This window comes from Saccostrea echinata, unplaced genomic scaffold, assembly GCF_033153115.1.
Source record: "Saccostrea echinata isolate AGI-Se365-2 ecotype Australia unplaced genomic scaffold, CSIRO_AGI_Sech_v1 ptg000014l, whole genome shotgun sequence".
In the NCBI taxonomy this organism is placed as follows: domain Eukaryota; kingdom Metazoa; phylum Mollusca; class Bivalvia; order Ostreida; family Ostreidae; genus Saccostrea; species Saccostrea echinata.
In genome coordinates, this window is record NW_026889763.1 from 16,716,190 (window position 1) to 16,729,313 (window position 13,124).

The following is a 13,124-nucleotide window of genomic DNA, read 5'->3' on the forward strand; positions in this document are numbered from 1 at the left end:
ATCAATGGTTACCAAGACATATCAATGGTTAATTTAACATATCAATGGTTACCTTAACATATCAATGGTTATCTAGACATATCAATGGTTACCTAAACAAGTCAATGGTTACCTAAACATATCAATGGCTACCTAGACATATTAATGGTTACCTAAACATATCAATGGTTACCTTAACATATCAATGGTTACCTAGACATGTCAATGGTTTTCTAGACATACTAATGGTTACCTAGACATATCAATGGTTACCTAGACATATCAAAGGTTACCTAGACATATCAATGGTTACTTAGACATATTAATGGTTACCTAAACATATCAATGGTTACCTTAACATATCAATGGTTACCTAAACATATCAATGGTTAACTTAACATATCAATGGTTACCTTAACATATCAATGGTTAACTAGACATATCAATGGTTACCTAGACATATCAATGGTTACCTTAACATATCAATGGTTACCTTAACATATCAATGGTTACCTAAACATATCAATGGTTACCTTAACATATCAATGGTTACCTTAACATATCAATGGTTACCTAAACATATCAATGGTTACCTAGACATATCAATGGTTACCTTAACATATCAATGGTTACCTAGACATATCAATGGTTACCTTAACATATCAATGGTTACCTTAACATATCAATGGTTACCTAGACATATAAATGGTTACCTTAACATATCAATGGTTATCTTAACATATCAATGGTTACCTAGACATATCAATGGTTACCTTAACATATCAATGGTTACCTTAACATATCAATGGTTACCTAAACATATCAATGGTTACCTTAACATATCAATGGTTACCTAGACATATCAATGGTTACCTAAACATATCAATGGTTACCTAGACATATCAATGGTTACCTTAACATATCAATGGTTACCTTAACGTATCAATGGTTACCTAAACATATCAATGGTTACCTAGACATATCAATGGTTACCTAAACATATCATTGGTTACCTTAACATATCAATGGTTACCTAAACATAACAATGGTTACCTAGACATATCAATGGTTACCTTAACATATCAATGGTTACCTAGACATATCAATGGTTACCTTAACATATCAATGGTTACCTCAACATATCAATGGTTACCTAGACATATCAATGGTTACCTTAACATATCAATGGTTATCTTAACATATCAATGGTTACCTAGACATATCAATGGTTACCTTAAAATATCAATGGTTACCTTAACATATCAATGGTTACCTAGACATATCAATGTTTATTCAAGGACAAAGATTGAAAATCATCGTAAATATTTATGTTATAACAAAATACATACTGGAGCACATTTATCTTGTAACTTGTAACACAACGATGAGAGAGAGAGAGAGAGAGAGAGAGAGAGAGAGAGAGAGAACTATAGGGGTAATGATTTAACTGTGTAATTTGAAAACCTTTGCTAATCGGGAAAATGAATAATATTGTAGAAGAAAAGTAAAACACATCTGAGAATATTTACAATTATTATATAACGTTTCATAAATAAAGATATTCTCAATTGCAGAAATCATAACGTGAACTTATAGTCCAAATGATTTCGATAAAAAGCAAAATTTCACAGTTACCAATTGAAAGAAGTAGTTGTCCTTATTTTGAGAGCAAATTAACATAATTTTTAAGAACGAGACAATATTGCAAACCCTGAACTTTCTTACCCAAACTTTGAAAAGGCTCCAACACAAGTGTTGCATTCTTGGACAGACCGAGCTGTAAGAGAAGGTATTTGTCATATTATGGATTTCGAAATTCTTTTCGAAAAAAAATTGTTAGATTTTAAAGATTTAATACGGAGATAACAAGAGTATTTAAGCTCAAAGTCCATTAAAACAACACAAATTGGGAGCAAAGCAAACACAAACTTCCAAAAACATCAGAGGTGGGATCAGGTGGCATGGAGGAGTGAGCATCCCCTGCCGACCGGTCACACCCGCCGTGTGCTCCATACATCGTGATACATCGCAAACATACTTAAAAAAATTTCGCAACACCCTATCTTCTTGGGAAGATATTTGGTATTTAAAAGCGAGACAACATTTTCACGAATTCTTGTTATTGTTATTGTTATATTAAAGTTCTGAGCATCGTTATATAGATTATCACGTTTAATACTACTAATATACGCGGGAATGAAATCTTCGCGAGCAGGCGGTCTGGTGTAATAAAATAGATATTTTGCGAATAAAAAGTGTTTTACTACGAAAGCCGGATAGGCTCATTTTTGACAAGACAAAAAAAATATTTAACTCGTTATAACGAGATAATTATCTCGTTATAACGAGTTAGTTATCTCGTTATAACGAATTAGTTATCTCGTTATAACGAGTTAGTATCTCGTTATAACGAGTTAGTATCTCGTTATAACGAGATAATTATCCCGTTCTCACGAGTAAGTTATCTCGTTATAGTTAGTATCTCGTTATAACGAGATAATTATCTCGTTATAACGAGTTAGTTATCTCGTTATAACGAGTTAGTTATCTCGTTATAACGAGTTAGTTATCTCGTTATAACGAGATAATTATCTCCTTATAACGAGTTAGTTATCTCGTTATAACGAGTTAGTTATCTCGTTATAACGAGATAATTATCTCGTTATAAAGAGATAAAAATTGATCTTAAGAGTTTATATTTCTGAGTAAAGAATAGACCATTATTTATAGGAAATATACAGAAGCGAGTAGATCAAATTTGTTTGAAGTGTGCGTGATAAAGATTTAATGGAACAACAGCATTCTAGTTTTTTGTGTTATTCCTTTGATTAGTGTTGTTTATTGAAAAGACCGAAGACAAATATACGGAAACTTATGACCGCCTCATGTGTTGTGTTATACCTTAAAATTGCAAAATAGAATTAGTGTCATCTTCAAATGGAATGTATATAACGTCAAAATTTTTTCAACTTGTACAAGGAGATCAGAATAAAATATATATATACTCTGGCTGATTAACTGCCCTGATCAAGTTTTCTTGACTTTGTTAAAATTATGATAATTTTTGCGTAATATTTTGTCGCAATAAAAAATGCATAGAAATAATCCCATTTAACGTCCATATTTTGATAATTTCTTGTCTGTTAACAAGGAATACCAGTTCAATTTTATCGTCTTAAAGGGGCAAGATCAAAATTCAATGTCAGACAAAAAAACTAAATTCACGTTGTTTTTATCACCAATCCCTCCTTCCCCTCAATAATAAATATGATGAATTTCAAGAACAATACTGTACTTATCACTTAATAATTTATATATTTCTTTTGTTTATTAAAAGAAAGAAACATTTTAATTTACCAAAATGGCATGAAATCTCATGTACAATATGTATTTTTGCGTTATTATCAATGTGGTAGAATAAAAAACTTTTGGGGCTCTTTATTCTACGGAAGCCACAATAAAAAGGTGAAGGTCAGCAGGCTGAAATGTAGTGCATGTAGGAAATTCACATGCCTCACTTTGACAATAGTAAAAACAGTTGACATTTTTGTGATCCTTTTTGGGTATAGAATGAAAGTTTATTATCTAAAGTTTACAATATGATATGCATTAATTAAGGTGTATTTCAAGCATAAATTATGCCTAAAAATATGTATTGTATAGTGAGACAGGATTTTTGATATTTTCACTCGTGCTTCGCACTCATGAAAATATTAAAAAAAATCCTGTCCCACTCGTGAAATGAATTCCATATCAGCTACAAAACATTGAATATCCTCCATTTATTAACCCCCCTCCCCCCCCCCCCCCAAAAAAAAATCATCAATCTCTTTTTGAATTTAAAATTATATGCTTGCAAAGTATGCATAACAAATATTGTGATGAGGAAAATAATTAATGATATTGCTTCAATGTTGTATTAATAATATACATGACTGTAGTATTAGCCCTATTCGTTGATCAATCCTAAGTAAAAAAAACTGAACTGGCTTTGTAAACTCTGTAAACTTTTTTGTTTTGTTTTGTAAACTCTGGTTTGATGTTTTGTCACCATGTGGTAAACATAAGATCCACCAAATAGACTTGGATCTCAAATAGGTCTACGTGAATCTCCACAGCTTGGACCCCCCCCCCCCCCCGGAAAAAAATATAAATAGTGAGTCATGACAGAATATTAGATAAAATGTCAATTAATATCAGCAGATCAGAAGATCAGATCTAACGTCTTATTACTTAGAAGGATGTAATATCATTTTTGCTTTATCATTCCTAATCATCGTGGACAATCTGCATAAGCTTAGTCACAAAGTTCAAGGCGAGGAAGGGGTGGGGGAGGGGGGGGGGGTAAACCAAGTAAAATATTTGACAAGCAAAAAAAAAAAAAAAAAAAAACAACAAAAAAAAAAAAAAAACAAAAACAAAAACAAAAAACAAAAGAGATTTGATATTCCAACTACGAGTATTCGCCATTATTTTCGAGAGATATTTACTCAGGTAAAAAAAAAATCTGGAGAAAGGGGCACAAAGATACTCTTGACCGCCCCCTTTTCAGAAAAGGTGGTGGGGACATTAGCCCCCTATTACTACGCCTATAATCTAACTGCTGATGTCTCACCATCCACCTTCATCAAAACATTTCTGAATCTCAAAAATAACATATGTATCACACTGTAATCGTATATATTATATGTTGCATAAACGCGTGCGATATGTTGCACTTATATTGTCTCTGATATTTAATTTTAGCGGTATAGGAATTGATACATGAAAGTGTATAAGTCGTCGAAAACATGTCGAAATAGTGTCATTCATCAGAAATGGTTGTCATAAATAAATTGCTAAAGTTTAAAGCAAGTATATTTGGCAATATTTTTTAAAGAAAAATATGGCGTCCTAATGCAACAATTTGAGGAGGCGTTCACGAATTAATGTGTAAATGTGTTCGCTTAGAGTTGCTATACTTATCAAAATATGATTATTGACAGCGAGATAGTTCAAGATTTAATCATAAGTAAACCCCAGAGCAAATTAAATTTTCAACCATTAATCAGTTGTTCAAGTCAAATTTGACCGATAGTTACTAGCTAAAAATTCAGTGGCATTAAAACTATACAGCTATTTTTATTTCTATATTGCTATTAAATCTTAAAATAAAGAGAAAACTATGTCGTTATAACGAGATAACTAACTCGTTATAACGAGATAATTATCTCGTCATAACGAGATAATTATCTCGTTATAACGAGATAACTAACTCGTTATAACGAGATACTAACTCGTTATAACGAGTTAGCTATCTCGTTATAACGAGATAATTATCTCGTTATAACGAGATACTAAATCGTTATAACGAGATACTAACTCGTTATAACGAGATAACTAATTCGTTATAACGAGATAACTAACTCGTTATAACGAGATAATTATCTTGTTATAACGAGATACTAACTCGTTATAACGAGATACTAACTCGTTATAACGAGATAACTATCTCGTTATAACGAGTTAATTTTTTTTTATCTTGTCAAAAATGAGCCTATCCGGCTTTCGTATTTTACAATACTCTAATAAACAACAAAAAATTGACAAGCGAGGATGATGATAAGATTCAATGCATCTATTAACCCATTAACAGTAGTGCATTGCCTGTCTTGCAGAGCTATGCTTTCTAAGAATCCAGTCACAAACTGTACACATAATTGGATTTACTTTATAAAAAGAGGCAGCTAATGCTCGAGCAACACGAATGACCCTTGATTCATTTTTTGAGAAACCGTCCTGCCCCTGTAACCTTCTGTACAAAGCTTCTAGCCACTTCATCTCAGAGTAGTCGTCCTTGGCGTGGTCAGCATACTGGGTCACTGTCAATACCTCGTCATCTGACATAGGTTGGTCAGCAGTATAGTTTAACACATTGCCATTGATCAAGTCATCTAGACTGAGTTTGTACACTTTCCATAAACGAAGAAGTGCGTGCGAGGCGCCATCAAGGTCGTACTTAGAAGGCCACAGACCAAGGCGCTTACTTACTAGTTGAACAGTAAAATTAAAATCTGAAACAAAAGCGTAAATATTAAATTTCATTTTTGTCAATGCCTTAACAACTATTTTTTTCAAACATTATTAATTTTTCATCAGAAAATGAATAAATAATTTCCCTGAATTTCTCATGTGAGTACCTTTGGCAGCGTCAGTGACTTCACAATTCTCACACCAAATGTCATCGAATACGGACTGCCAGTCCACCACAAATCGATATAAAAGGTGGAAGTCATTGACAGGATGTTCGATATAATGGGTACCATCTCTAATATTCTGTCGTTTGATTTTAAGAGACTCCGAAAATCTGAAGAAAAAAATTAAGTCTGCAACAGATGTCCCGATTATGGACTGTTGAATGAGAGTATATTATACTCCAAAATTAATGTGACTTTATCAATGGAAGAACAGCTGAAGGTGATATGAGGCTAATTTAATGACTCTATAAATCATATCTGAGTCTGAAAACAGCCTATTTGACATTCAATCAGCTAAAACAATGTAATATTACCATCGACGATCGCCACGTCAATATTTAACGGTATGCTGAAAACAAAACAGCTTTAATATAAATCCTAATGTATCACATTCTATATGAGCCCGGGGTTTGTTTTGTTTACTAGAGAAATACCGACATCTTACGAACGAACGTAACCAAAAAGGGGGATCGTTCATTGTATTCACAGTTGCATAATTGAATTCTTCAATGTTATTGAGATTTCAAAAGATAAAATTCCCGCAAGATACCTCAAAACTACTTCTTGTCGTAGTCGCTACCGTGACGCTACAATACATTTCAATGGACATTTAAACGAGCAAAGGGGTTCCGAAAAGGGAAATGAAGGGAAAATAAAAAATATCTTATTGTGAAGCATGGTCAAAGATTCTTTCTTACGGAAAAGAGGGCTAGGGAGAGGTAAAAAAATAAACAGAAAACAATGACCTTTTTGTTCATGCTACTGGCTAAACTTTGAACATGTAATTATAAAATTTACAGTAAAGTTGTTTTTTTTTTATCTGACTTTTTTATCTGAGTATATAGGGATGAGTAATGTAACTTCAACCAGCTGGGCAATTTCGATCTATCACGAGTACCAGATAAAGTTGTGTTTAATAACTTATATTGTGTATGTACGTACATCTATTTTCTGCAGAAAAAATTGACAATAATTATAGTTCTATGAGCGTAAGTTGCTCATTGGCATATGAAGATATCTAAGAAGAAGTTCTATGAACCTAAAAATTACGAACGGGCACCCCCCCCCCCCCCCCCCCCCGGCCGGATTCATGATTGGCTATGATCCATGTATACTGTAGCCAGGTTTAATTTTTCGCAGAATATAGTATTTCGAACAAGTATTTCTAAGCCATTACGAGGAATTATCACCTCTGACAATATCGAATAGAAAATTAATCAATAGCCATCCCTCACGTGACATATATGAGAATGTTTTTGCAACTAAAACTCATGCACATTTAATTCAAAATATTTATTTTTTACAAATCAAAATGCAATGCAAGTCAGCTGAATAGAAATTGACCTAAGTTACCCCTGGGCACATGAATGCTGCGTCGGTGAGTAAATTTCAGACACGTAGTGTCAGCCAAATTTTGTTACATGTACAATGTAATATGATAATGTATGAAGAAAATATTATTCTGAAAAAATGTTGGACCCCCCCCCCACACACACACATACACATGAAAAAGGACTTTAGAGTTTGAACAATTCCTCCCCCGTTTTTCCTTGTCAGATTGTTCAGGTAAGTTGAATTTTTCTTTTCTGCCCCCTCTCCCCCCCGTCCTACTTTTAAAAACGAAAATAATATATGTTTCTGGTTTGACTAATGAAAAATGACGCAATAAATCTGCAGCATTCACGATTTTTACCAGAGAGAATTTATGACTGTATTAAAAAATGAAAAAGTATCAGTAGAAACTAACATATCAATGAAAACTCGTCTGTTCGGTTCATATGCCTGTGTGTGTAGGCACATTTGAAGCAGGCCTTGACAACTCAGTGAATCAGCGTAGTAGTCGTGCACTTGATGTCTTCAAATTATTAACATTGTGAAAACTGCTGTATCTTTTTGTCAGTATACTTGAATCACTCTTTTCTTGTTTTACAACAGGATAATATGATTTTTTTCCCCTTACAGATGACGCAAAATATAATTTCGATTATAGTTTTTTTTGGGGGGGTGGGGTGGGGGGGGGTGGTTTTTGTTTTTTGTTGTTTTTTTTTATATTGTAGCTTCGGTTGAAATTACTCTGTGTGCGGTCAAGGCTACCCTTCACATATAGAGTGTGTCTTGTAATTTTATATTCTGACGAATAATGTATGCTTAACAAACAATGACATAATGGAACATAACTTGAGTACAAAGAAAATTTAATAAAAAGAAACCCCTACCCTACCTAAATGCATAAATTGCAGCTTTTTTTATAATCCACATATTATCTATATAGATACTACAAATACAATAAAAAGCAGTCGCAAGATAAATTAAGTGAAGATCGTTTTGATACATTTGATACATCATCCAAAAAGATAACGTCTACCATATGAATGCTCGTTTATTTCTTTATAGTGATATTATATATAAAAGGACCTACCCTTCCTACTTTATGAATTAGTTACTTTTTCTTTCACTAAATACAATGGGGGGGGGTGTTTCCCGCCCTATTGCACATGCAAGTATTGCCTCATTTCACTTTTTTAAGGAATGTAGTATATGGAAATTTGTATTTCATGTATTTAGTCAAATGAAATGAAAACGGACATCTTATTCGATGAATTGAACTTAGACCCCCTCTACCTCTCCAACTCAAACATCTACTTTCAAAATAATACATTTTCCGAAGTAGTGACACCCATTTTCTGTTTTTTAATAGTTGATTTCTGTAACGTTGGAAAACAATGCTTATTTATTGTCATTTGTTCTCTCTCTCTCTCTCTCTCTTACAGACACATAAATGTACACTTTTAATACAAGGCACTATATATATGCGCATCACCTACTAACTTGTTGTCTTTGCACGGATTTATACAGGTATGAGGTTAGATTTTTTCATGCTATAAAACGTAACTTTTCCCCCAAGTGAACACATCGCGCACTAGTATATACGTATAATCACTGACGCATGACAAACGTTTTTCCTAATCCGTCTAATGTATTATATAGTATTTTCTTCTATTGTCCGCTTTTAATTCCATTGTAAGTGATTACAGAAAATTAGACAGGAGAAATTATCATTTACAAAGTAGTTAAAACACTATCCGTTTTATTATACACATATACTTAATTGTTCCGATTTTTAACTATATATATAGGTGCAATAACTGGTCCCGGGAAAACTACCGAGATACGGGAAGTTAGGGCGAGTTACGTTCGTTCGTAAGATGTCGGTGTTTCTCTACTAGAGAAATACCGACATCTTACGAACGAACGTAACCAAAAAAAGGGGATCGTTCATTGTATTCACAGTTGCATTATTAAATTCTTCAATGTTATTGAGATTTCAAAAGATAAAATCCCCGCAGGATACCTCAAAACTACTTCTTGTCGTAGTCGCTACCGTGACGCTACAATACATTTCAATGGACATTTATACGAGCAAAGGGGTTCCGAAAAGGGAAATACACATGTAAAAGGAAAATGAAAAATGTCTCATTTTGAAGCATGAAGTCAAAGATTCTGTCTTAAGAAAAAGAGGACGAGGGAGAGTTAAAAAAATAAACATAAAACAATGGCTTTTTTGTTCATGCTACTGGCTAAACTTTGTACATGTACATGTAAATCATATACGGTGCCAATTTTGATGCACCAGATGCGCATTTTAAGTTGCATAGTGAGTCAATATCATGTGTTTCTTTTAAGTTTTCTTTTTCCTGTTGGGGCAAACTAAAATTATTTTTACTTTTATTTTTCTCCACAAAAGTAGATTTTTTAGGTTCTGAAACCTTTAATTTTCTGAAACTTAATACTTTCAAGAGTTGAATAAAATTTGCATGTGTCTTGCAAAAATTTTACTTCTGTCAATTTTCCCGTTTGTCCGTCAGTGTCTCTTTAAACAAATTATGTCTCTTCAGTAGATTCCTTATTTTACGTTAGTACTTAATATCGCGAAATGGCCGAAGGGCGTCAAATCGCGAGAACAATAATTCGCGAATGGGTGATTTATCTAGAGATTTTACATACAGTAAAGTACCATAAAAATAAAAGCGAGTAATTTTATTTCGCGAGTGGTGCTTCTCGCGTAATTACGCGATAATTTATTCCTCGCGTTTATTTAGTAATCTACAGTAATGCTCATGCCGAATCGTTGGAAATCCGAAATATTTAATTTAAAAAATCAAAGAGCTGAAAAAGGGGGGGGGCAAAGACTGGAGCAAAATTACATCGAAGGATCGTATGTATCTAAGAAGAAGCCTCATCAACCGAAAAATTACGAACGGGTTTTTTTTCCCACGGATTCATGATATGGCTATAATACATGTACATGTATACTGAAGCCGGGTTTCAATTTATTTTGATAGTTTTCTTAGCCGTTACAAGGAATTATCACCTCTGAGAATATCTGTGTAGAAAATTAATCAATAGCCATTCCTGACGTGACATATATGAAAATGTTTTTGCAACTGAAACTCATGCACATTTCATTCAAAATATTTGGTAATGCAAATCAGCTGAACAGAAATTGGCCTTAGTAACTCCTGTCCACATGAATGCTGCTTCGGTGATTAATTTTCAGACACGTGGTATCAGCCAAATTAGGTTAGACCATCTTTAAAAAATGTTTCTTTGTCCTCACCGACTGGCTAAAAATGACCCACTCAAAACTTGTTAAACCTAAGGAAACGATAATTTTTTCTCCTGAATTTTCTTTCTCCATCAATAAGAATGTTGAGATTATCTGGAATGATGTATGAAGAAAATTTTCTTTCGAAAAAAGTTGGAACCACCCCCCCCCCCCCACGCGTGAAAAAAAAGTTTTTGAGTTTAAACCCCCACCCCCTTTTTTGTTTTTGTTTTGTTTTGTTTTGTTTTTTTTGCTTGTCAGATTTTTTTTCTCTGGCTCCCCCAACCCCCCCCCCCCCCACTTTTAAAAACGAAAATTGTATGTTTCTAATTCGACTAATGCATAAAAAATAAATCTGCAGCAATATTACTTTTACCAGAAAGAATTCATGACTGTTTTAAAATATGAAAAAAAAAATCAGTAGAAATTACTTCCACACATCAGTGAAAACTCGTCTGTTCTGTTTATTTGCCTGTGTGTGCAGGTACATTTGAAGCATGCCTTGACAACTCAGTGAATCAGCGTCATGCACTTTATGTCATCAAATTATTCACATTTTGAGAACAACAGTATTATAATATTTTTGTCAGTATACTTAAATCAATCTATGATTTTTTTCTTAGAGATGACGCGAGTTATAATTTCCACTATAGTTTTTTTTCTCTGTATATTAGAGTTTCGGTCGAAATTACTCTGAGTGCGGGGTCAAAGTTACTCTTCAGGTATAAAGTGTATCTTGTAATTTTATATTCTGACGAATAATGCATGCTTAACAAACAACGACATAATTGTACATAGCTTGTGTACAAAGAAAATTTAATAAATATACACCACCCACAGACATATAGCATCAGAGGGGCCTGTCCCCACCTTTTCCACACATTACTTTTTACTGTTGGAAATGTTCATTGAAAGGCTTGTTGCCCCCCCCCCCCCACTTGTTGCAGTACAGTCAAATAAGGCTAATGTAGTAATGTATGTAAAGAAAAATTGGTACTGAAAGAAGGTTGTTTTTTTTTTTTTCTGGCTGCCCCCCCCCTCCCCCACTTAAAAAATGATGCTACATGTACGTCTGTGACCCTGCCCAAATGCATAATTTGCAGCTTTTATAATCCACATATCTATACAGATATAACATATATCATGAAAGGCAGCCGAAAGATAAATTAAGTGTAGATTGCAACATAATACATCATCCAAGAAGATACTGTCTATCATATGAATGCTCATTTATTTCTTTGAAGTGATATTTCACATAAAAAAAACCCTAACCCTTCTTTCTTTATGAAGTTACTTTTTCTTTTACTCGATACGATATGGAAAAAAATTACTGCATATGCATACATTGCCCCATTCCACTTTTATAAGGATTGTAGTACATGTATATGGATCGTAGTATTCCATGTATTTACTTAAATGTAATGAAAATGGACATTTAATTCGATTAGTTGAGCTTTGACCCCCTCTCCCTCCCCAAGTACACAAACATACATGTATACGCGCGACCACTTTAAAATTATTACGTTTTCCGGAGAAGTGCCAACTATTTTCTGATTTTTAATGGTTGATTTCTGAAACGTTAGAAAACAATTGTATAATTCATTACAACAATTATTGTCCATTGTGCTCTCTCTCTCTCTCTCTCTCTTACAAACACATAAATGTACACTTTTAAATACAAGACACTATATAGGCGCATCACACCTAGTAACTTGTTGCCTTTGCATGGATTTATACAGGGTATATGAGTTTAGATTTCATCCATGCTATGAAACGTAACTTTCCTCAAAAGAACACAGCGCACACTAGTATATATACGTTTAACCACTGATGCATAACAAATGTATTTCCTAACCCCATGAACCCGCCATAGGTATTTTGGCGTATTTTCTTCTATTTGTCCGCTTTTAATTACATTGTAAGTGATTATAGAAAATTAGACAGGAGAAATTATCATTTACAAAGTGATTAAAATACTGTCCGTTCTAGTATACACAAATACTTAATTTTTCCGATTTATCAATTTTAAACTAGATGCAATAACTGGTCCCGGGAAAACTACTGAGATACGGGAAGTTAGGGCGAGTTACGTTCGTTCGTAAGATGTCGGTATTTCTCTACTAAGAGTTTTCTTATGTAAAGTTCACGATAAAGCGTACGATCCTGTAAATCATATCTGAATTTAGCAAATTCTTGACCATGATGTGTGGATTTTCATCAAAAAACTTTGAGAAAATTTAAAATCCTAAAATTTTTCCAAAATCACAGCATCAAAACATATGATTTTTCAACACTTTATAAAC

At 33.4% G+C, this 13,124-nt stretch overlaps 1 protein-coding gene across 1 annotated transcript in view; it reads right to left on the minus strand.

Moving 5' to 3' along the window:
* The window catches only part of LOC133186849 (prolyl 4-hydroxylase subunit alpha-1-like), a 30,515-nt gene that overhangs the window by 4,413 nt on the left and 12,978 nt on the right, over positions 1-13,124 (minus strand). The window contains exons 11-13 of the mRNA XM_061322203.1: positions 6,159-6,325; positions 5,689-6,032; positions 1,705-1,756 (exon numbers count right to left, since the gene is read on the minus strand). Of these exons, the coding sequence (XP_061178187.1) occupies positions 1,705-1,756; positions 5,689-6,032; positions 6,159-6,325 (563 nt within the window). The remainder of the gene's footprint in view (positions 1-1,704; positions 1,757-5,688; positions 6,033-6,158; positions 6,326-13,124) is intronic.